Source organism: Canis lupus, chromosome 5 (genome assembly GCF_011100685.1).
Source record: "Canis lupus familiaris isolate Mischka breed German Shepherd chromosome 5, alternate assembly UU_Cfam_GSD_1.0, whole genome shotgun sequence".
Classification (NCBI taxonomy): domain Eukaryota; kingdom Metazoa; phylum Chordata; class Mammalia; order Carnivora; family Canidae; genus Canis; species Canis lupus.
This window is the reverse complement of record NC_049226.1, coordinates 20,930,704-20,955,146: the sequence shown is the minus strand read 5'-3', so window position 1 is coordinate 20,955,146 and position 24,443 is coordinate 20,930,704. Positions and strand designations below refer to the sequence as shown.

The following is a 24,443-nucleotide window of genomic DNA, read 5'->3' as shown; positions in this document are numbered from 1 at the left end:
TGTCTCCTGCTTAAACATAATCTGTGTTGGGGGTCCCCAAAGTCACAAACCCCCTTGGTTTGATGATTCACTAGGAGGGCTCACAGATCTCAGGAAAATCAGCACATGAAAAGGTGCATGGGATGATGCCTGGAGAAAACTGACAGGTACACATTTCCAAGTCCTTTCTGGTGGAGTCACACAGGACAGGCCTGAACTCTTCAGCAACTTTGTTGTGACAACGTGTGTGAAATGTTACATGGCAGGGAAGCTTGTCCAAGCTGGTTGTCCCGGGTTTTGTTGGGGATTGGCGCATAGGCCCATAGCCTCTACACAACCTGGGTTAGTGAGCCTCCATATGCCCATAGGAAGCAGGTGTTCATTATAAATCACATTGTTAGTATCTGGAGAAGCTAGTACAGTGTGGCTCAAGACCTCAGGTCTGCAAAACCACTCTTGTCAGACAAAACATTCTAAGAGCTTAATTTCCAGGTGCCGGCCAACGACTGACTAGTTGTGAAAATAGACCGTTCTTGACAATGTGCCAGGTTTCAGCAGCCCAGGTCTACTATGTTAATGCTTTTCTAATGCAGAGGCCCATTCTGACCAAACATGAGGAAGGAAGCACCCTGTTACTCTGTAGGCTCTCACCCTGCAGTATGTTTCTTAGTGGCACTTATCACTATCAGACCTTGAGCTATGTAATCATTTGTTTATTAGACATTCGTTCAATAACCTGTGTTTTAATTCTTATTTATTATCATCCTTTCTCCATTAGAATGTGAATTCCATGAGGCCAGAGACTTGGTTCACCGTTGCATTCCCAAGGTCTAAAACAGTGCTTGGCCTATAGGAGGTAGACAGATATCCTCAGCAGATATTTGAGGAATAAATGAATGAATGAAAATTATCACTTAGGCAATTACTTACGAATGCCAACAATATTCCCTGGGTATAAATTATTGGGATGTGCTGTTATCCCACGAATGACATTTTCTCATCTGTTTCTTTGTCTCTCCTGAACAGGTCTATAATTCAGTGGGAAGATCTTTCCCTCGAAGGTTTGTTTTGCCCTTACATGTCAGTTTGAATGACCCCGAGGGAGAGAACCTCAGCCCATTGTCCTATTCTTCAGCTAGTGCTGTGAAACACGCTGATGGAAAGGTACGCTATGAAAGGACATTAGACGAAGACTTTGAATTTTAGTCATATTGCTTTATTCCTTGGCTGTTCTACACAATATTTGGTGCCCAATAAGTCTGATAACATTCGACTGAGCAGGGTAAGGTCACAGGAACAGCAGAATTCTGAGTAGGAGTCAGCACTCTGTTTACTTTTTGTATTTTGAAACATGCAATTCTCTAATCGTTATGGATCATCTAAGTATTTGATATTGGTATTGATCATCTTCACCTTTAAATAGTTTGCACTTACCACAGGCATGTCATTGTGTAGCTATAAATATTTCAGCTTTAGTAGAGTAAAAAAGCACACTTCCACATGCCATGTGACCGTCACAAAACCTGATAATCTTTTTTTTTTCTCGTTTGAGTGTGCATATGTGTGCAAGCAGAGGAGGGTATGTGTGCAAAAGGGCAGAATTTTTTTTAAATTAACACATACTGTATTATTAGTTTCAGAGGTAGAATTTAGTGACTCATCTGTGGTATATAATACTCAGTGCTCATTATATCACATGCCTTCCTTAATGCCCATTACCCAGTTACCCCATCCTCCCACCTACCTTCCCTCCAGTGACCCTCAGTTTGTTTCCTATAGTTAAGAGTCTTTTATGGTTAGTCTCCCTTTCTGATTTCATCTTATTTTATTCTTCCTTCCCTTCCCCTCTGATCCTCTGCTTTGTTTCTTAAATTACACATATGAGTGAAATCATACAGTATTTGTCTTTCTCTGACTTATTTCACTTTAGCATAATACCCTCCAGTTCCATCCACATCCTTGCATATGGCAAGATTTCATTCTTTTTGATGGCTGAATAATATTCCATTCTATACCTTTATGTGTGTGTGTGTATAATATGTTATATATATATATAATATGCCACATCTTCTTTATCCATTCATCTGTCAATGAACAGTGGACATCTGGGCTCTTTCCATAGTTTGGCTATTGTGGACATTGCTGCTATAAACATTGGGATGCATGTGCCCCTTCAAAATACTATGTTTGTATCCTTTGGATAAATACCTAGTAGTGCAATTGCTGGGTTGTAGGATAGCTCTAGTTTTAACTTTTTGGGGAACCTCCATAGTATTCTCCAGAGCAGCCGCACCAGTTTACATTCCAACAGAGTAAGAGGGGTTCTGCTTGGAGAGAGAATCTTAAGCAGGCTCCATACACAGTGCAGAGCCTGGCATGGGGCTTGATCTCACAACCCCAAGATCATGACCTGAGCTGACATCAAAGGTTGGATGCTTAACCGACTGAGCCACGCAGGTGCCCTCAAACTCGATAATCTTTTATGCATTCGTACATATGATGGAAAGAGGAACAATGGATAAAAATACTTAGAAAGTCTCAATTCCCAAGCCCTGTGGTAAACTCAGTCCTCTCACTGACCTACGCTGTGTAAAATAAGTGAGAAAGAAAGCAACAACTGCAAATCTTTTTTGGGATCTCTTTTAGATTTGGTGTGCTTATGAAAATCTACATCCTGAGGATCTTGAGGAGGAAGGAGGTGTTGAATTTCCCCAGATCAACTATGGCCAATTCAGTGGCAAAAAGTATCGCTTCTTCTACGGCTGTGGCTTTCGGCATTTGGTGGGGGATTCTCTGATCAAGGTTGATGTGGTGAACAAGACACTGACGGTAATGAAAATATTTTTTTCCTTTCTGAACCCTATTTTTTTTGAACTCTATTTTTTAAATTTTATTTATTTATTTATTTATTTATATGAGAGAGAGCAAGAGGGCATGAGTGGGGTGAGGAGTGGCAGAGGGAGAGGAAGAAGTAGACTCCCCGCTGAGCAGAGCCTGATGATGTTGGGCTGGATCCCAGGACCCTGAGATCATGACCTGAGCCTAAGGCAGATGCTTAATCAGCTGAGCCTCCCACGTATCCCTCTCTTTCTGAAGTTTTAAAAGACCTGCTTTGCCCTTTGAATTGAATTGAATGTGAGTAGTGAATTGAATGAGTCTCCCTTTTCTTCCTCTACTCACATCACTTAGTGTCTCAGTCATCATGATATTTGAATTGAATTTCTGTTTTGTTAAAGTAGGTTTTGAGATTCTTTAACATATAAGCAGCTCAGCCATTTACTTTTCTTAAGTTTGAGAACCATGGAATCACTAAGGCTTAGGGGTATATTCCATCTATGGAGTTTTAAATGAATCACAAGCCCAGAAAAACAAGTCTGCGCTTGATATTATTTTTAAAGAAATCATGGGGTTCAGGTTGTTGGGACACTTATATTTCAGGTGGATGAGAAATTATAATTGCACAAATTGTGTCTGATAATGATGGAGTCTGCAGCTGCAAAAGCACCCCCCTCCTCCACTCAACTCAGTGAGCCTGATTCTTTTACTGTTGGAATATTGTACTGACAGCCAAATTCATGACATGTGATAAAAGCTATCAAAAGCTTCCTGATCATAACTAGCCTTCAATCAAATACTGTTTTGGGGGACTTCTAGATTTGGAGAGAAGATGGCTTTTACCCCTCGGAACCTGTGTTTGTCCCAGCACCAGGAACCAGAGAAGAAGATGGTGGGGTTATTCTCTCAGTGGTGATCACCCCGGACCAGGTAGATATATCTTTCCATCACTAGTCAGAGAGAAAAGTAGCACTGAGCCTTTTGAGGATTATATTCAGTGATGCTGTCAATAGTTTTTTTTAAATTTTTATTTATTTATGATAGTCACACACAGAGAGAGAGAGAGAGAGAGGCAGAGACACAGGCAGAGGGAGAAGCAGGCTCCATGCACTGGGAGCCCGATGAGGGATTCGATCCCGGGTCTCCAGGATCGCGCCCTGGGCCAAAGGCAGGCGCCAAACCACTGCGCCACCCAGGGATCCCTGTCAATAGTTTTTGATTCCAATACAGCACTTTCTCCCTTTTCTTCCTCTATTCACATGTACATGCCCTTTTAAAAATCATAATCTGTGCTTTATCATTGCTTTAAAGCTCTGTCTCTATATAGTCATAATTTATATTTGCACAGAAATTCATTTACAAACGATTTTCACACATATCACTATATTTACTCATCAGAACAGCTTTGTTGGATACCATTTTATGCATGTGGAATTTGTAACTTTTAGAAGTTGAGACAGCTTGTGTCAGATCTCATAGTGGTAAAGACAGTGTTTCAGTCTGTCTTCTGACATCTAGTCTGACGTTCATGCCACCATTTGTACTGCCAGTTTCATCGGAGTGCCCCAAAAGTGTAATGGGGTGAGCCTTAGTGTCTCAGTCATCATGATATTTTAACTTCTTGTCTAAGGCAGTCTTGTGGCAAATCAGTTATTAGTGACTGCCTGGGTATAGGATTCTGAGGCTTTTTAAGGGTTCAGTGAGGAAAGTGCTATGATCAATTACTAATATCTGCCATAGGCCTAGAAGGACTTTGTCCTCACACCATGTACTTACCACTCCTGTAATTAGGCCAGGGCAAATATCAGTGTGCCTTGTAATGCTACCCTTTGTACAGCTCCAAAGTAACACTAAATGGAGGCATTTCTAATTTGGAAGAAAAAAATTCTATGTCTCTTAGGAGATTGAAAAGGAACAGGTAAAAAGATCCTTAAGCTCTGAGAGATTCTATGAAGGTAATTGGTATAGACAACTTAATTTCTTCACTCTCTGTGTGAACTTCTTCAGCTATGATTTCCTTTTCAGGCTAGTTCAGCCATTCAGCAAACATTTAGTGAATCGATAGATAGCCAAGGCACTGTGCGAGATGCTGAAGATAGATAGGAAGATGCATAAGACATGATCAAAAGGATTTTCAGTATTGTCTTTCTATTCTAGAATGAAAACAATTTTCTCCTAGTCTTGGATGCCAAGAACTTTGAAGAACTGGGCCTGAGCAGAAGTGCCCGTGCGAATGCCTTATGGGTTCCATGGCACCTTTGTAGCCACCTGATAGGACACCTGGAAATGCCTGGAAACTAGCTCTGAGATGAACATATTCTGTACAAAAGAGAGAACAAAAAGAATACCTTCCCTTCCAAACCACAGACATCTGGTTTTAAAATTTCTATTAAAAACAGTTCTTGAGATAGTCATGGTTTTATAATTTCTTAGGGCTCATCCTTAAAAACATGAAGCAAGTGTTGATACATCCTTTTGAAGAGAGCTTTAAATTTATATTTACTAGCTAGATCTTCCTCTAGGTCATAAGAATACACGAAAGAAAAAATAGAGCTGTGTTATTACCACCACCAGGTCGGGAGGTGACAGAGGTCCTCACACTTGGGAAAAAAAATACAAATAATTATAGATAGTAAGATATGAATATAGCTCTAAAAAGCACTTTGTTTCTTCCATCACAGCCTGCCTATTAGCACAGCTTCAAAGGGGCCCAGGGAGGACAGGAAGCCAGTTATGTCATGCTTAGAAGCTTTCTTCCACACTGTTTCTCCGCTGTCCACAGAGGGCACAGCAGTTGAACCGCCAGCTGCCACCTTCTACCCCAGCTCAGCCTTGGGAGGGTTGTTTTGAGGGATGTCACTAAAATTTCTTCTCATCTCCAGGTATATGGTTCTCCAGAAATTGAAGAGGAGTTGGTAGTTCTTCATTCAATTGGGCAACAGGTGGCACTAGAGGCCATATAATCTCTACATTCCTAAACCCCCCCCCACCAGTTTTTAACAACCGCCCAAATCTGCCATATGTCTGTCATGTAAGCCACACTTTTGCCAATACCTTCAAGATCCCTTGTTCCTTTTTCCTTCAGTTATACTTCCTCCATCCACTTCAGTCCAGTTTCAGGCCCGTTACACTGTCCTCCCTCCCTCTGCATGTTGCATGTTGCTGGGGAAGCCTCCTAGAGTTGTAGTTCTAGGCAACTGTGAATTCGCAGTTAGATACATGCACAACCCTGGACCAGCATCGCCAGTTTGTTCCCAGTTATCCTCAGGAGTTGTTGCAGACATCATAAACCCTGTTCTTTTCAGTGAAGTGTTCCCACAGGTACACAAATGCTGTGTGTAAGAGTTTATATTGTGGCAATAAAGTGAAAGTTCTAAGTTTTGTGTCTGAGTTGATGAAACACGGAACAAAAGCAGTGAGTAACAGAATGACGAGAAGATACCAGAGTAGAGCTAATACAGCAGATGGGGGAGCTTCGAGGCTGAAGTCACCGTAAGAGAACATAAATCCCCTCATATCTCACAGAATTCCTCAAAAAGGCATTGTACTTTTCCAGACAAGGAGTGGAAGATTGTTTTAGATCTTATCTGGATCTAAAGGGTGGAAGAGATTCTAGCTGACATCTGGGAGTACGTGGAGCTGATAAGTGTCTTTCCTCTATAAACTCCATCCTAATCACAGGGAGTGAAGTTCAAGCATATAAAGGTTAGCAGTACAATCATAAGGTTTGGACCCAAAGGTGCCTAAATTCTGCCATGGTTCTGCCAGCTATGAGGTTCTTGATGGAGAAGACAAAAAAGGATCAATGACATTTTGTAATAGCCTATGCCTGATAATCCAGTGCAGAGAGTTTAGGTAAATTGAGTGAGCATTTGACTAGGCTTCAAAGCCTCTGCAGGGCCTCTTCCCCTCTCATCACTCAGCAGTGTCTAGAGACTCAAGGAAAGGGAGTATGTGATGTACAAGGAAGAAGGAAAGGGACCTCTCCAGTGACTTTCTGTTAACTAATTACATCTGCAAAGACCCTTTCCCAAATAAAGTCATATTTTGAGTTACTGGAGGCTCAACACATTAATCTGGGGGGGGGGCATTACTGAGCTCATAACAGTATCACTAAGGGTGAATTTAGTACCTTTAATAAAAACATTTAGAGAAAGAGCTCTGCAAATGTAATGCCATACTACAGTAACTGAATAACAGCAATTTATCATAAGTTCTTTCAGGTTTGTATTTTTTATTCTTTTTTTTTTAATTTTTATTTATTTATGATCATCACACACACACACACAGAGGCAGAGGCAGAAGCAGAAGCAGGCTCCACACACCGGGAGCCTGACATTGGATTCGATCCCAGGTCTCCAGGATCATGCCCTGGGCCAAAGGCAGCGGCCAAACCACCGCGCCACCCAGGGACCCCTGTACTTTTCATTCTTAAGACTCCATTCAAAATGAGTCAAGTATTCTATCCTAGATGTGGTCAACGCCCAGGAAATACTGTTTTATTGTAGGATCTTGGATGAGTAATTCACTTATCTGGGCCCGTGTTTTCCCATTGGTGAGAGGACTGAACTAGGTAGTGTCTCTCTCAGATATTTCCGAAGTTCATCCCTCGAGGTGAACTCGAGGTGGGGGAGAGAATAAAAATATCTGAAAAGGTGTTAAGAAAGGTTGCTCCATGGCAATACTTTTTTTTTTTTTTTAAGATTTTATTTATTTATTCATGAGAGACGCAGAAAGAGAAAGGAGAGAGGCAGAGACACAGGGAAAGGGAGCAGCGGGCTCCATGCAGGGAGCCCAGTGTGGGACTCGATCTAGGGACTCCAGGGTCCCGCCCTGAGCTGAAGGCAGGCTTAACGGCGGAGCCACCCAGGTGTCCCATGCAGAGTATGTAGCAGCAGACAGGAAACATTTGAGAGAAATCACCTTTTGGAGGCTGTACGCCTGCCACTCTCATGATTTAATCTGTCCTTCCCAGTACCTGGACCCCTGCCAGCCTCATGGTTAGCTACTGGGTAAGTATTTAGTGAGGGAATGAATGGAGAAAACAGGGGGCCTAAGACTGGGAACTGCAGGTAGTGTGGATACTGCTCATAAGTAAGTGTGAGGAAACGAGCTCCGTTCACTGCAGAGGTGTCCACAGAGGGCCGAGGATGGCTAGGGTGTGTGTGTGTGTGTGTGTGTGTGTGTGTTCATGACTGGGTGTGTTCACACACAAATGGCTTCATGTGTGTGGATGACCAGGAAAGCTCGAGAATTTCCCCTAGTAAGAAGAATCTTCACAAACAGTCCAAAGGTAGTATCATTCCCGAAAGCCAAGTGGTCCCACATGTGCCCTGAAATTCCCGCTCCCTTTATGCTGAGTAGTTTGGATCTGGGGCTCATCTCAGATTACGCAGCCAGTGGCGGTGATTGTAACGGGGCTTCCTGGAAGGCAGTGGCAAGAGCACCTCAGAGAGGCCCCTCCAGTGTCCAGAGTACCCAGGCTGACCCTCCTGGCCCCGAGTGGCCTAAAGCCGAGCAGTCCTAAGGAAAGCCATCCCTACCACCTCTTCTGACCTCGGGGAGGTTTGCCCGGCTGAGCCCGACTCCAGGGAGCCAACAGACGCTCGCTTTACTGCCTCCAGGCCAGCAGGGGGGGCCAGCTGCAGCGCCGAGCCGAGAGAGCGGCCCAGGGCGCCGGCCGCACTGCGCAGCCGCGGGCAGGCCGCCCCCCTCCCCCCCTCCGCCGTCACCGCGGGAAGGCGAGGCGATGAGCGGGGAGGGCGGCGGCGGCGGCGGGGGGCGCCGCAGGGCGCGAGTGTCCCGCCTCGTCTCCTTCAGCGCCACCCACCGACTCCACAGGTGTGGGGCGGGGCCCGGGGGGGCGGGGCCCGTGGGCACCTGGAGGGCCGGCGACGGCGACGGCTGCGGGGCCGAGCGGAGGCGGCGGGGCGCGGCCGTCCCCGGGACCTCAGGGCCCCCGGGTCTGCGTCCCTCCCGGCACGGGTCCTTTCCGGAGGCAGCCCTGGGCGCAGGGAGCCCCAGACGAGCTGTTGCGAGGGCGCTGTGGCCTCTCGCTCGGCTCCCCGTCGCGGAACGAGGAGCATCCCCAGCAAGGCCCCCCGTTCCTTCCCTGGGCAGGTAGTGGTGCCCGGGGCGCGGCCGCCCCGCCTTGTGTGGGGGCGCGTCCTCCGCAGCTTCGGGAAGGGTTCGGCGAAGTCACGTGGTGCCGAAGCCTCTGAGCAGACGTGGGCGAGCCGGAGGGAGCGGGGGACCGGAGCAAGAGTCCCAGGAGGGCGTGCCAGAGCAGGGCCTTCCCACCTAGGCTTCACTGAGGATGCGTGGTTGATGGGACAGGTGCAGACATAAACATTCACTAGGAAGACTGTTTTCTGTGGGAATCCCTGGGTGCTCGGGCGTTTAGCGCCGCCTGCAGCCCGGGGCGTGACCCTGGAGACCTGGGATGAGTCCCGCGTCGGGCGCCCCACACGGAGCCTGCCTGCTTCTCCCTCCGCCTGTGTCTCTGCCTCTTTCTCTCTGTCCCTCTGAATAAATAAATGCCATCTTTAAAAAAGAAAATTGTTTTCTGTCCAGAACTACAGCTGAGTATTGTGATTTTTAAAAGTGTCCCCTAATTTGAATCCCGCTCTTGGGATTGGCGAAGTGGCCAACGGGCAGTGGTTAAGGCCTGATAGTGCGAGATGGTGAAAGAGGAGAGGTAGTGGGTCATGTGATTAGTTTTCAGGAGAAACGCGATTTTTAAAAAAGATTTTATTTATTCGTGAGAGAGGCAGAGAGACAGAGGGAGAAGCAGGCTCCTCGTGGCAGGGAGCCGCATGCAGGCAGGATTCGATTCCAGGACCCCGGGATGATGACCTGAGTCGAAGGCAGACGTTCAACCACTGAGCCGCCCAGGTGCCTCAATGCAAGGTTGTTAAAGAGGAGATGTAGTAGGTCACGGAACTATTTTTCAGGAGAGGGACTTGAGCATCTAGATGAGTTGGAGTCTTGCCATAGAACAAGGGTGTGGGCTTGGTTGATGCTCATTTGTGCTGTACAGTAGCCCAATTAGGGGGCATACACTGGTTCCTGACAGCTGAACAATGAAGTCCAGTTGATTTATGACTCTCCCTTTGGTGAGCTAAGGTAATAATAAATTGTGAAGCTTTTCAAAGGCAAGAGCAAATAAACATAGGGAACAGAGAAGGTGTCTGAACTTGTGTCATGTAAATTTTTTTTTCTTTTTTTTTTTGGTCAGCAAATCTCTGAGTAATGAAGAAAACTTGAAACTGTTTGGGAAATGCAACAATCCAAATGGCCATGGGCACAATTATAAAGGTGAGAGAAAAACTGATGAAATTTTAGCCCTTCCAATGAGGATGAAAGTATGATCAGCAAATACGGTTTTAATAAGTAAGAAACTTTACGGACAAAGCATATTTGAGCCTTAAATGAGAAGTTACCTGGAAGTTCAGAATGAAAAAAAAAATCTGTTACCTTGGTTGGATGTGTCTTAAATTTTACCTTGCAAGTATCTGCTCTGTTAGAGATAATGAATGGTTTAAACAGGTTTTTCTTCCCCCTTGGCCTTAGTGTGCATAATGAGATTCTTTTGGCACTGTACTTCCTTTTAATTAGGTATTGCTGAGGCTAATGTTAAAATTAGATTGTATTAAAAAATTAGATTGTATTCTTTGAGTAAATAATGACTGACAAAAGGGAGATATTGGCTAGGAATAGCTGTATGGCAGGAAAATAGGTTGGATCTAATACTGGCAGCAGTGTTCCAAGAAAATAATTTATGCGACTATAAGAGACTTGATTCTTTGAGATAAAGCTGATATCTCAAAAGAACAGCCCTGTAAGCTATAGAGTATCAACAGCGTATAGTTCAGTAGAGTAAAAAGATTCAAAAGGTATCGGAAGATCAGAATTTCTAGTTTAGTTACTGCCTCTTACGTGATCTATGATATTTATCATTCTTAGTTTGCTCACTTATCACATAATACCTAATGGTGTTTGTATAAAGCTGGAAAGCATATATAAAGGTCACTAATTTGTAAAATGCTCCCATCATCATTTTTCAAGTGCTTCAGACAAGCACTTTGTTAACTTACAAAGCATCACCTTAAACGGTATATAGGTCCTGTGAGAAAAGGGATCAGAGTTTTAGGTCAGTCGTGGTTTTCCTTGCTGAGAAAGGTGTTGCCCACTATTGGGCCATCTCCGTGTGTTGCTAGATGTCTTCCTGTGCATTTTCTACTTTTGCAGGCAGTGATCAAGCAGCATCTCACTATCTAGTGGACATTCCTACGTAGTGCATCAAATTCATAAGCACAGTGTACACCCTTTCTGGCTTTGGCTGGGCTCCTCTGCCTAAACAAAGCTCCTGCTAAGCTTCTCTGTCTTGGCCAAGTCTTGCTTTGGTTGATAAAAAGATCTGAACCAAAGGAACTGCTGTTTTAGGGAAAATATAAATAGAACATTGCAGGGCAGAGATCTAATACTTAATTTATGTTGTTAACTTGTGTTTGGCTGTTTTCTGTTGAAAGTCATGTGGTTTTTTGGTATTCTGTTTTCTTTCCCATAGTTGTGGTGACAGTGCATGGAGAGGTACGTGCTGAAAATAGCTGTGTGATTTGTGCAGATTGCTGGGCTCTTTCAGCCAACGTGATGGATTCTGTGTTGAAAAATTCTGTTCAAATCAATATTGCTTCAGTGTTGGCCTTTGTGTGTGGTGAGCTGCTGGCATTCCAGGCCTTTCCTTTCCCGGAGGGTTATCTGTAATGTGCTATCTGTGGACAGGTTGAAGAGCAGCACCATGAAAGGGGCTCCTGGAGCACCAGGTGTTTCCATACTGAGATCAATGTCCCGGGAATGAAGGCAGATGTGGGCACAATTTCTGCACATTGTATAGCTTTTAATAATTTAACAGAGGTTTAAATATGAAGATAATATTAGATTAACATTCACCTTTGTTTATTCTTTAGATTGATCCTGTTACAGGAATGGTTATGAACTTGACCGACCTCAAAGAATATATGGAGGTAACGTCATGGTGGATGTTTATTATGTATGGTCCTCTAAGTATATTGGATGGACCCCTTATCACTCCCCAACCAAGTATCTGCAGAGGTTCCATGACCTTGTGAGTGGAATTGGGTATGGGAGTAGGGAAGTAGTTGGAGGAACCATTCTCATGTTTTTCTAAAGGTGTTTGGGTGATTTAAAGGAAAGAAGTCCCAGTTGTATTGCAATGATGGGAATAGCAGTAACAGGCTCATCTTGTATTTCTTGCTGGCGTATCTCAATTTCCTCTGTGTAACAGATTCTGCCTTTCTTTCAAGACACAGCTTTTCCCTTGAAGCTTTCTTTTCCTTCTCTGGATTTTCCTTATGCCTTTGATCATAGATCTTTAACACTACCCTGTGTTATTCACTCTAGTTTTAAATTCACTGAGGCAGTTCACCATAGGGATGACATAGAAGAAGGAATTCAAAGACTTGCTGACTGTATCATAGAAATCCTGCCTGGTCAGAGACCTTAGAGATTATCTTTTTTTTTTTTTTTTTCCTTAGAGATTATCTAAACCAATTTTTTCATTCCATAGATTAAGACTAAGAGAGGCGGAAGAGTTAACTGACTTGCCTTAGGTTGTGTGGTGAGTCTTTTACAAAGTTGGGAGTGGACTTCCTTCTGTCCAGCTCTGTTTTTATGATTCCATCATTTTACCTATTTGTTCATTTCTTCACTTTAACTCTATTCCTTTCTCTCTCTCTCTCTCTCTCTCTCTCTTTTTTTTTTAAGATTTTATTTATTTTATATGACAGCACAAATGGGGAGCAGCAGGCAGAGGGAGAGGGAGAAGCAGGGCCCCATGAGGCAGGGAGCTAGATTCAGGGCTTGATCCCAGGACCCTGACCATGACCTGAGCCCAAGGCAGACACTGAATTGACTGAGCCACCCAGGCATCCCCTCTGCTCCTTACTCTTGTTTTAGAATCTGACATTTGTCTCATAAAAATGCTATTAATGATCATTACTGCTTCCATGGTACTTATCATCTGTATATTCAGCAAGGTTGTCCACTCTGTATCAGTCTTCGGGCTAAGTATCAGGAGTACACAGATGAGTGTGACAAAGTCCTTCCCCACAGAGTGCTTTTTCTAAGAGGCAAACAGTAATAAATGGTCAGTAAGGTTCGGCTGAATAAATGAATAAGGAGGGCACCTGGGTGGCTCAGTCGGTTGGGTGAAATGACTCTTGATTTTAGCTCAGGTCGTGGTCTCAGGGAGCTGGGATTGGCCCTGCATTGGATTCTGCATTCAGCAGAGAGTCTGCTTCAGGATTCTCTCTCCCTTTGGTTCTTCCCCTGCTCACACACTCTTCTCTCACGTAATTAAATAAATCTTTAAAAAAAGAACAAATGAATAAAAGATTCAGTGTATTCCAAGTACTTTAGGAAAGCTATGAAGACAGAATTTTTACATTTATTGGGGACATAAAATATATATGGACACAGTGCTGTACAATACAAGACAACAGTATAGGAAGTATGAGGTGTCCCATGCATGCATATGACCACATGCTAGAGGAGAGGTTCTCTGGAGAGGACTCTTCCCCACTTTGTGTGTCTGAGGGACACCATGCAGCCCCATCAGTAACAGTGACTCATTGTGGCTTAGATAGTTAAATCAGAAGGAGCCTGTGAAAGAAGCATTGACAGAAAAGTTGGGACCCAAACTGGATTTGAAGAGAAAACAGGTATTTTCTTGATTTCCATGTAGAACAGCCTTTCATTTGATTTGTTTTACAGGCTATTTAAGACTTAACTCTTAAAAAAAAAAAAAAAAAAAAAAAAAAAGACTTAACTCTTTTTATATGGTTCTGGTTTTGCTCAAAAAATGATTACCATTATTATTAATGTACCATTCTGGGATCAATACCACTGGAAAATTAGATTGTTTTTCAAATGTATAGATTTTGTACAATAGCTAAAAGTAAAAAGTTAGAATAAGGCAGTTACTGCCCTTGCCACTAACAAGGGAAAACACTGTGTTAATATATATAAGCATTAGGAAACAATGGTCTCCGCAGATTTACATTTTTTTCCTCCCAAGTGTCCAAGACCATTCTTAAATTACTCCTCATAGCAGAAATTTAGAACTGCTTACGTAATTTTACTTAGTCTGCTTTGTAAAATATACTACTCACTGGACCCTAATGACATTGTGGCTCTGTGCAGAAGGGAAGACTGTATGGAGAAGTGTTTTTGGTAACTTTTGGGACAGCCAGTCACAAGGTGTTAAACTCAGTTCTGAATCATAGTGGCTGGTTCCAAGAAAGCTCCAGTGAATCCTCCTGTACTTGTTAGTTTCTTACCTCTTTGCGTTTGTTAATAAAGAGAACTAGTCATGGTGGACATCTGGGCCTTGCTTTATTTTTCAACTTTAAGCGTTGAGACAAGGAGGAAGTTCTTAAAAGTATTGAGTTAGTGGCTAACTGATGAGGTAAGGTTTAGGGGTGAAGATAGAACACTTTGGAATTTGAGTCTGAAAGGGAATGAGTGGTATCCTTCCTTTGTTTTATCTATAGGAGGCAATTATGAAGCCCCTTGATCACAAGAATCTGGATCTGGATGTACCATACTTTGCAGATGTGGTAAGGTGAGTCTGATCATCTTGCCTTATGTACATAGTAAGAAAGAAGAATTGCTGTTAACATTTTATCTGACTGCTGCATAATTTCTGAAGTTTTAATATTCTCTTTTAACATCTAGAATTTCTGTTCTCTATAAATATCAAAAGTGAAATTTTGTATATTTGTCTTTGATCTTCTTTCTTTTTTTCCTACAGCACAACAGAAAATGTAGCTGTATATATCTGGGAAAACCTCCAGAAATTTCTTCCTCTGGGAGTTCTTTATAAAGTAAAAGTATATGAAACTGACAATAATATTGTTGTCTATAAAGGAGAGTAGCTTTTAGGAGATAATACTGTAGAAAGACTAATTTCTTTCTATTTGAAAAAGGTCTTCATCCCCCCGGACTATTAAGTCATCACATACTTGTTATGCCTTCACACTGTGTTCTAGAGTGCCCGATTGATTGAAATCATTGTGTGTAGGACCTGTTGTAATTGAAATCTATCTTAAAACCAAACTTGTAAAACATTCTGATTATCATTTAGAGAGTCTTTTATCTATAGATTAAAAATCACTTCATTTTCAGTAAAATGTTGTGGTGTGGAGTTTGAAAGCAAAATAGATCAATTTTTGTTTTTCCGTTATCTCATTTTTAATACTCATTTTTTTGGTATAATATAAATGGCAGAAATGTTTATAAGACTTATAGTAGGTGAAACTTAAAAATACAGGTGACCACAGAGTCCAGAAACTGACAACATATACTTCTTCCTTGATTACTTCTCAGATATGTAAGGGCACAAGTTTATTCAGTGAAAATGAGACACACAGATCACCTTGGCAATGTGTTGTAGGTGGATATACAAGGATTGATGAAAATACTGCTTTAAGTGAAATTGTTGACTGCAGTTTTGCATATCTTGTTGAACTATGAATTGCTAGTGAGGAACAGCATGTTCATTGAACATTTGTTGGAATATCATTGGACTATTATGTATATTTGTGTATGTTTCCAGACCTTATGGCCACCTGAACAATTTTAATTCAGAAAACTGAAGAATAGTCACATATACTAAATCTTATTAAATAATGAAAAGGATATATTATACTGTAATGCATCTCTTATATACAGTTTTTCCTAATTGACCTTATTTTGTTCTGATCATTAAACTTCTACCTGCTTAAGTTGAACTGTATTCTTGGCATCTGGTATCTTTTCTTCATGAGTAAATCCACAAGAATATATTTGCTTGGTTTGCCCAAAGAATTGTTCCTTCCTGTGTACTCATTCGTATTCTAAACTTCTTAAACATAGGGTTTTATTTTTCTCTCCACATAGCAGCTAGTACACAATAGATTTTCAGAATGTTGCTGCCTGAAAATAGTAAAAAGACTTGTGCGGTGATTACTATACTAGAAAATTTTTCAAAGGAGTGTGCTGTAATTTTCGAGAGTTAGGGGGTGCCTGGGTGGCTCAGTTGGTTAAGCATCTGTTTTCAACAATGATTCATCATGATCCTGGAGTCCCTGGCTTACATCCCTTCTCTGAACCCTACGTTGTCTAGCTCCCTGCTTAGCAGGGAGTCTGCTTTTCCCTCTGCCCTTCACCCCACTTGTGCTTTCTCTCTTTCAAGTAAATAAGTAAAAAAAAATTTTAAATTTAAAAAAATATTTTGGAGATTTAGTAATGCAGGAATTTTATAATAAATTTTGGTAATAGTGCAGTGGCCACTTAATTAAATTTGAATGTGTTTTAGTAGTCAGACACAACTTTTGTTATGTATGCATGTTTATTCTATATTGATTACTTAAAAGACAGGATTTTTAGTTCCCACAGATACCATGCAAGGTGCATATTATTCCCATTTTACAGATGAGAAAATTAAAATTAAGAGGGTTTAACCACTTGCCTAAGATCAGCCAGCAAATAAAGAGCAAACTGAGGGTTTGACACTCAGGGTCTGTCTGACTCCTAAACACAGACTCTAAACAAAGGGTAATAGGATAGTGTGTGTATATTTGAGGATTTTTTTAAAAAAGATTTTTATTTATTTATATGACAGAGAGCACAAGCAGAGGGAGTAGCAGAGGGAGAGGGAAAAGCAGATTCCCCACTGAGCAGGGAGCCAGACATGGGGCTTTATCCCAGGACCCTGCGATCATGACCTGAGCTGAAGGCAGATGCTTCACCTACTGAGCTACCCAGGTGCCCCAAGGATTTTTTTTAATCTAATTTTGTAGATCTGATATAGAAATCATTAGAAAAACGTTATTTTTCTTAGTAGCATGGAAATTCCAGGTGTTTGCTGTTCATAAATTGCTTTGAGAGAACATTTTTTTTTCTACTTGTTCTCCTTAGAAAAGTGAGAAATCTGTCTATCAAACGGAGAGAATGAGTAAAGATATTATGTAGGTGATTTTTTTTTTAAAGATTGTATTTATTTATTCATGAGACACACACACACACACAGAGAGAGAGAGAGAGAGAGAGAGAGAGAAGCAGAGACACAGGCAGAGGGAGAAGCAGGCTCCATGCAGGGAGCCTGATGTGGGTGGGACTCGATCCTGGGTCCCCAGGATCAGGCCCTGGGCTGAAGGCAATGCTAAACCACTGAACCACCCAGGCTGCCCCTGTAGGTGATTTTTTATGTCTTCCTAGAACCTGCTGTCAGAGACCCTAATTGAGCTGTATTGATAACTATTGCTTTACCTTCTTGTGTTCTCACTACCCTAAATTTCTTGTGGGCAGAGTCTTTATTCTAAGCAGAGTATCCAGTAATTTTTTTTGTTGATTAAATAAATGAATGGCATATTGATAGAAACTGTTGAAATTTTGTGGTCCCCTATACATAATAGGCACTTGGTAAATGTTTCTAGAATAGAATAATGTGAGAGTTTCGAGGCTTGAATTCTGGTCCTCATGACTGTTCAGGTATTGTCCCTCTCGTCTTAGAGCCTTAGTTTCTTCATAAAATGAATGCTTGGACCTGATGCTTTCCAAAGTTGCTTCTGCCTGTTGTCAGATTTTATATCTTTGTGATTTTAAATACTAAAGGAGTACGTATTAAATTAGACAAGGAAGAAGGTGGGGTATCATGGGGGTGATGAGGTTTGGAAAAGCTTAGTAGAGAAGGTCAGTCCTGAATGGTCCTTGAAGTGATGGGGTAGGGAGGGTGGCCTTGGGAGTTCAGGAGAAAGGAAGGAATACGTACTGGATGGGTACAGTTCCTTCATGAGGATGCTTGTGGGAATGGACCAAGTATATTTGGGGCAGAGCAAATAGATTTATTTTAATAGAAGGGTGATGAGATGCAAGCAGGCTAGGAAATATAGGATGGGGACAGTCTGGAGGCCTTGAGTATCAGTTTGGTTCTTAACCTCTGAGAAATAAGGAGCTGTTGAAATTTGTTTGCTTTTTAAGGAGGATCACTGGCTGGACCCAGGGAAGTAATGAAATCAGTTGCAAAGCCATTATGGGGATCCAGATGTGAGGTGATGGTGGCTAGAACTGTCAGGGCTCAGGCAGTGGAGCGGCAGGGAAGGAGGGCAGAGCTAACACGGCGGTGCCTGCAGTGGCCTCAGGCATTTTGCTCAGTACTTTTTATATTACCTCACGTTATCCTTATGGTCACTCTGCAAGGGGAGTGGGCTAGTTATCTACTGCTACACAGCATATTACCCCAACATCGTGGCTCAAAACTGCACATTTATCATTATTATCACAGTTGGAATGTGCCAGAAGTCTGGATGAGTCCCTGCTGGGACCTCTGGCCCAGGATCACTGACAGGCTGCAGTCATCTATCCCCAGGCTGGATTAGGAAGGGTCAGCTGCCAGCTCATGGGATTGTTGACAGGGTTCAGTTCCTTGTGGGGTTGTTGGTCTGAGCCCTCAGTTCCTCCCTCCCTTTCTTGCCACAGGGGCCCCTGCATAGAACAGCTTACAACAGGGCAGTTTGCTTCCTCAGAGTGAGCAGGCAAAGGGCAGGGAAAGGGAGTGATAGTGAGCACGCGCCCCAGCACTGCGGAGGCCACAGTCTTGTGACCTAATCACATTTCTAGATTTTGTCCCTTAGAAGCAACTCACTAAATCCACCCCACACTCTAGGGAAGGTGCAAAGTGTTGCGAGGACCGCAGGAGAGGTGGCTGGGGAGGTAAGTATGGGGAGGGGGCGCTGTCATGCCCTCCCCACCCCCCCCCCCCCCCCCCCCCACCACAGGGGATTAAAACTCATTTCCTTTTACAGGAGTGAAATATCCGAGCAGCAGTGGTTGTTTCCAATGAGCATGGTGGGTTTTGTGGGTAGATACACAGATCTTTAAAGCATGGCATTCTTGAAATTAAAACCCTCTCTAAGGTGAGAAATTGAGAAAAATTATATTGACCATATCACTGTGAACAGAATGACCAGAACTCAGCTGTCACTTAGTCTGAACTGGATGTAGTCACTACCAGTGGGTTATAGAAACGGCCAGAATACGATCAGTTGTATATGTGTGGCTACTCATAGACTAGATCTATGGTAAGTGTCCATTTTTTTTTTTTTTTTTTACATTCCAAACTTTTATATTCCTTCTGGAAATAGAATTATTTTAAAGGTGGGAAACAGATTGTGCTCGTTTCACTTTTGTTATGTCTGGGATATTTCTAGTCTCTCTTGCACACAGAAAAATCATTGTTAGTTTCACGCAGTTTAACTTTATAGCAAGATTCTGTTGCAAGACACTTTTGGAAACTGTCCCAGATAAACACTCTCTCCACATAGCTGCAGAGAGAACTGCTATCACCACAAAAGAAAAAGTAGGGGGGGTGGTTTGTGTGCTGGAAGGAGTTTCAAAGCGACAGTTAGGCTTTCAAGTAGCTCATCAGTTGATTTGCTTCCTTCAGAATCTGTCCCCCAAATCCCACTGGCATTCTGTCACTATCAAGACAGGAATATTAATCATTAAAAAAAAAACAAAAAAAAAAAGCACTGACCTTTTTTTTTTTCTTTCTTTTTTCCTTTTTTTTTTTTTTTTTCCCCCGGTTGGCTAAAGAAATGACATCCCAGGCTTGTATACTTCAAGATGCCCAAGAAACAAATCCTCAGCATGTCAGCCCAAGTTCACCTTCAAGCAGCCAGTTTATTAATGAAAACTCCCAATTTAGTGAAAGTATGAACTCAGTATAAAAATCCTTTTCACTTTTCACAAATATCACTGTGGCTGATGACAACCTGAAGAAATAGAAGGGCTAGTGTTGTGATTCACCTCTTAAAGGTTTACTTTGCCTGCAGAGAGAACCTTTGGGTAGCGAGGTGCTACACGGACATCTCAAAGTTAACATTTCCTAAAACGAAATCCCAATTTCCTCCTTTAGATTTTATTCTTTGCCAGTCTTCCCTGAAAATGCTGCTACCATCCATTTTTTTTTCAAGCCAGAAATCTGGGTATTGTCCTGGATTCCTACCAGTTATTTCTAATCATCAGAAAGTTCTATTGGTTCTACTTCTAAATATGCAATGTTAGAGATGCCTGGGTGGCTCAGTGGTTGAGTGTCTGCCTTCAGTTCAGGTCCTGATCCCAGGTCTGGGGATCGAGTCTCGCATGGGGCTCCCTTCTATGCCCCTCCTAAGCACAAGGAATCCGCTTCTCCCTCTGCCTATGTCTCTGCTTCTCTCTCTCTGTGTCTCTCATGAATAAATAAATAAAATGTTTTAAAAAAATGCAGTGTTGGGGCACCTGGGTGGCTGAGTGGTTGAGTGTTTGCCTTTTGCTCAGGTTGTGATCCTGGGGTCTTGGGATCGAGTTTTACATTGGGCTCCCCACAGGGAGCCTGCTTCTCCCTTGCCTATGTCTCTGCCTCTCTCTCTCTCTCTGTGTGTGTCTCTCATGAATACATAAATAAAATCTTTTAAAAAATAAAATATGCAATGATTTTTGTCTATCTCTCCATTTTCAGTGTCATTGCCCCCAGCCAAACTGCCCTTGTTTCTTGCCTGGATTATTGACATGGCCTCTTTGCTGGTCTCCTGCTTGCCCTTTGGTTCTCTTCCATATTTCTTTAGTTCTCTCTTCCCTCCTATTACCGGTTGAAAGCTTTCTCTTGATTTTAAAACAGAACCGAAACTTTATGCTTCATATGACCCAGCCACTGGTTCTCCACAGCCTCCATCTGGAGAGCTGGTCACACTGGCCTTTTTTCAAGTCCTAAAGCACATCAGTTTCATTCCTACCTCAAGATCTATGTATTTTCTGCCCTTCTGCCTGGAATGCTGCCCCCTCACCCCCACCTCCCACCTCTTTATAAAACCGATCATTCTCAGATCCCAGCCAAAAGATCCCCCTCTTGCAGAAGCCTTCCTTGGCCACCTTGTTATTTTCTGTTGTAATTCCTATATACTCCCCTTTCTCGCAGTCTGAAAACTTTTACCTATATTTCCTTTTGTCTCATTTATTTGCTTACTGGTTTACTGTCTTTCCTGATCATGGAGATGTCACATTGCCTTATTACTCTCGTTTCGCCAGAACCTAGCCTAGAGCCCCACTACCCAGCAAGTGCTGAATAATTAGTTATTGAATGTGTGAAATCGCCTGCCATCTCCAAAGAACAGGTTGAACCTGGTTAGGTAAACATTTTGAGATTTAATACTGAAATTTCGAGGATACTTCCCATAGGTGTTATTCTTTATGTATTTCCATTTAGAAGACAACCACCACAAAATAAAAATAAAACCCCCTAAGTATTTCTCCAGACTTGGTTATATGACTGATTTTATCTTCCTGGAGATTTTCTATTTCCATTTGTGAGTAAGAATTACTTTAGTCCTCAACTACTACCTTAACTAAAGACAAGCCAGCTTTCTGAATCAAGGATCTTTTAGTAAATTTGTATCCTCATGGCCACACCATCATTTGGTAGCTGCCCTTAGGTGCTCACGGACAAGGTACTCCCTTTAATGGCAGGATAAACCATAAAGATTGGTGGGAAGATTAGTGGGGAGTAGGTTTGCCCCAGGCAGAGAGAGCCTCAGCTGGTATCACAAACAATGCTTTTTATCATTCCATCTGGTTGGCTCCTAAAAGCAGGATTTTTTGCAGAGTGTAGAACTAAATAGATCTGTGGCAACACTGGTCAAGGCTCCATTCTCCATTCTAGAAAACTATTTAGAAAAGGAAAAAAAAAAGTATGCAACTGAACCAGATTGTGGGGTATAATGTTTTCCATCCTCATGGAGATTGTGTTGTTAACCAAATTAAGGTTGTTGGTATTGATTGGCTTAACATTATGCTCACCACTCTGTGTCCAGCATCTCCATCACTATGGCTCTGTGAGGTGGGAGGAGGCTCCAGTCCACTGAGAAATCTGGGGTCTAAGGGGATGAAGGGTCTTATTCAAAGTTACTCATTAGGTGGAAGAGCTGGGATTTGAACCTAAATTTGTTTGGCTTGAAAAAAAAAAAAAAAAGGAAAGGAAAGAAAAGAAATAGAGAAAGGAGAAAAAGACTCAATTAACAATTAAAAAATTTTCCCAAGCTCTTTAAATGTACTATCTACATATTTTGTTCCTTTAGCCAAAGGCTTTTTGAATTTGTTGAACTCAAGCATCTGAACCTAAAGTCTATTTTTACATACAGGTTTTATGCATATGCATATATAAATGTGTGGGTTTTTGCAGAAGTTATTCCCCACTTCTATCAGGTATATATATTTAACTTCATTCTATCTATATACACGGACATAACGTATATAAAAGCAGGGTGGGGGGGGGTGGTCCATATGTCCCAGTTTCACTGCTGAGCTGCAGTCAAAGAAATACATTTCAGCCATCAGAAGTAAAATAATTCTTATTTTCACTTGTATGCCTTGAAGGACATGAAGAGGTAACCGGTTTGTAACCTAGAGCAGCTCTTGGGAAATCCCTTAGCCTCCGCTCGGCCTGCAGAGGCTCCCTTCCATCTCAGCCCCCACAATACTCATCCCGAACTTGGCTTCTCTCTTTCTTCTCCACCCTCTCTCTTAACTATTATGTAGAAGAATTAAACCCCTCACCAACAGTTTAGTTTCTCTGTAGAAAGGAACAGACCCAGCACACAAGGAGGCATTTTACTTAGAAGCTTGAAGGGTGGCGATGGGGCTGTGGAGAAAGACTGGAAAGTTGGACATGAACCATTTCTTGTAAGAGTTACACGTTAGTGGGGACCTAGTGGGGCACCTGGGTGGCTCAGTAGTTGAGCATCTGCCTTTGGCTCAGGTTGTGATCCTGGGGTCCTGGGATTGAGTCCTGCATTGGGCTCCCTGTAGGAAGCCTTCTTCACCTTCTGCCTATGTCTCTGCCTCTTTCTGTGTGTCTCTCATGGATAAATAAAATATTAAAAAAAAAAAGAGAAAAAAAAAAAAAAAAAAAAAAAAAAAAAAAAGAGTTACATGTTCGTACTTATAATCCTTGTAATAGGTACCATTTTATTTGCACATATTTATATGGGTACAATACTTGGCTTTCTTGCACATCAGTATATCATTTGTGATGCCCTTTTAGGCATTAGATAATTATATATGCTTAGTTTGTGCCAGGTACTGTTCCACATGCTTTTTTTTTTTAAATTAATAAATTATTTATTTATTTATTTTTTATTTATTTATGATAGTCACAGAGAGAGAGAGAGAGAGAGAGAGAGAGGGGAGAGGGAGGCAGACACAGGAAGAGGGAGAAGCAGGCTCCATGCACCGGGAGCCCGACGTGGGATTCGATCCCGGGTCTCCAGGATCGCGCCCTGGGCCAAAGGCAGGCGCTAAACTGCTGCGCCACCCAGGGATCCCCTCCACATGTTTTATATGTATTAACTGACTTAATCTCCACAAGGGCCTGTGGGTAGCTACTATATTTCTCCCTAATTTACAGATGGAGAAACTGAGTCGCACAGAAGGTAAGTAATGTGTACAAGGTCCCACAACTAATAAAGGGTAAAATTAAATGAATTAAACTCAGGTGGTCTGTCCTCAGAGTTTATTTTCTTTTTTTTTTTTCAGAGTTTATTTTCTAAGACAATTGCCAAACTGCCCCTTGTGTGAAATAATAAAGTTTTTTTTTACTTCATTATTAATATTTTTAAACATTTATTTTCAAAACTAATGTGGAGGTTGATAGATAGTAAGATGACATCTGCGTGTTCTGCCTGTTGTGAACGTTTTTCCCTGCTCTGCATGGTTGGTGTGATAGCTGGACCACTAGCTGGGCTCAGACTCCTTCTGCTGTGTGAAGGTCTTCAAGGTACCAGGATTTGGAAGACAGCAGTTTCCTTTCTTTTTTTTTTTTTTTTTTTTTTTTTTTGCAGTTTCCTTTCCTACTTCCTCAGCACAGAAGCTCACTTCCCTTCAATGGATGGGCGGTTGCTGTTTCCAACTAAGGATAAGCCCACGTTGAATTTCACAAAACATGAAGCCGCAAACAAGAAAACGTAAAAGTGGAAGAACAAGGTTGGGTAAGTGAGTGTGGGAGTGGAAATAGTCCATCTTTTGTTCACCTCTTTCTTCTCTGCACCAGGTGCAGCCCTGTGAGTTTCCTTGAAGATCCTATATGTCTGTTTCCTTGTGGTTGGTCACCTTCTCATCAGTGAGGATCAGGATTAGCCTGTTCCTAGATGGTGAATGTCCATACTTGTCTATCCCTCTACTCTGGTTCTGCTGGCCACTCACTGGATTCTCTCAAGAAAGAGCAAGGACGGCAGATGCCAGGAAGCCCTGCCACTTCAGTCTGACCTCCTGAGCGCAGGGGAGATAACATTGTTGAATACGACACTGTTTCTTTTTTCTTTTTTTCTTTAAGATTTATTTATTTGAGAGAAAGAATGAGAGAGAGAGAAAGCATGAGTTGGCGGGGGAAGGAGAAGACTCCCCACTGAGCAGGGAGCCCAACGTGGGGCTCGATCCCAGGACCTGAGATCATAACCTGAGCTGAAGGCAGACACTTAACTGACTAAGCCATCCTGGCACCCAAACACTCTCTGAGCCTGGCTTTCACGTCTTCCTCC

General features: G+C 42.3%; 2 protein-coding genes across 6 annotated transcripts in view; both read left to right on the top strand.

Moving 5' to 3' along the window:
- Nucleotides 1-6,191, top strand: part of BCO2 (beta-carotene oxygenase 2) — a 49,572-nt gene extending 43,381 nt beyond the window's left edge. Inside the window, 5 exon segments of the mRNA XM_038536148.1 lie at nucleotides 1,006-1,143; nucleotides 2,626-2,808; nucleotides 3,634-3,744; nucleotides 4,972-5,028; nucleotides 5,030-6,191. Of these exon segments, the coding sequence (XP_038392076.1) occupies nucleotides 1,006-1,143; nucleotides 2,626-2,808; nucleotides 3,634-3,744; nucleotides 4,972-5,028; nucleotides 5,030-5,086 (546 nt within the window). The 3' untranslated portion in view covers nucleotides 5,087-6,191.
- Nucleotides 6,192-8,515: 2,324 nt separating this feature from the next.
- Nucleotides 8,516-24,443, top strand: part of PTS (6-pyruvoyltetrahydropterin synthase) — a 29,001-nt gene continuing 13,073 nt past the window's right edge. For 3 of the 5 annotated variants that reach the window (XR_005359283.1, XR_005359284.1, XM_038536145.1), the window contains exons 1-6: nucleotides 8,516-8,655; nucleotides 10,052-10,131; nucleotides 11,384-11,406; nucleotides 11,784-11,840; nucleotides 14,388-14,458; nucleotides 23,748-23,894. Coding sequence is in view for 3 of the 5 variants with exons in the window: in XM_038536145.1 (XP_038392073.1) it covers nucleotides 8,564-8,655; nucleotides 10,052-10,131; nucleotides 11,384-11,406; nucleotides 11,784-11,840; nucleotides 14,388-14,458; nucleotides 23,748-23,874 (450 nt within the window). In the remaining 2 variants the exon portion in view is untranslated. Of the gene's footprint in view, nucleotides 8,656-10,051; nucleotides 10,132-11,383; nucleotides 11,407-11,783; nucleotides 11,841-14,387; nucleotides 14,459-14,647; nucleotides 15,632-23,747; nucleotides 23,895-24,238; nucleotides 24,427-24,443 lie in introns of those variants that run through there. The other 2 variants (XM_038536146.1, XM_038536147.1) reach the window with 2 other exon arrangements.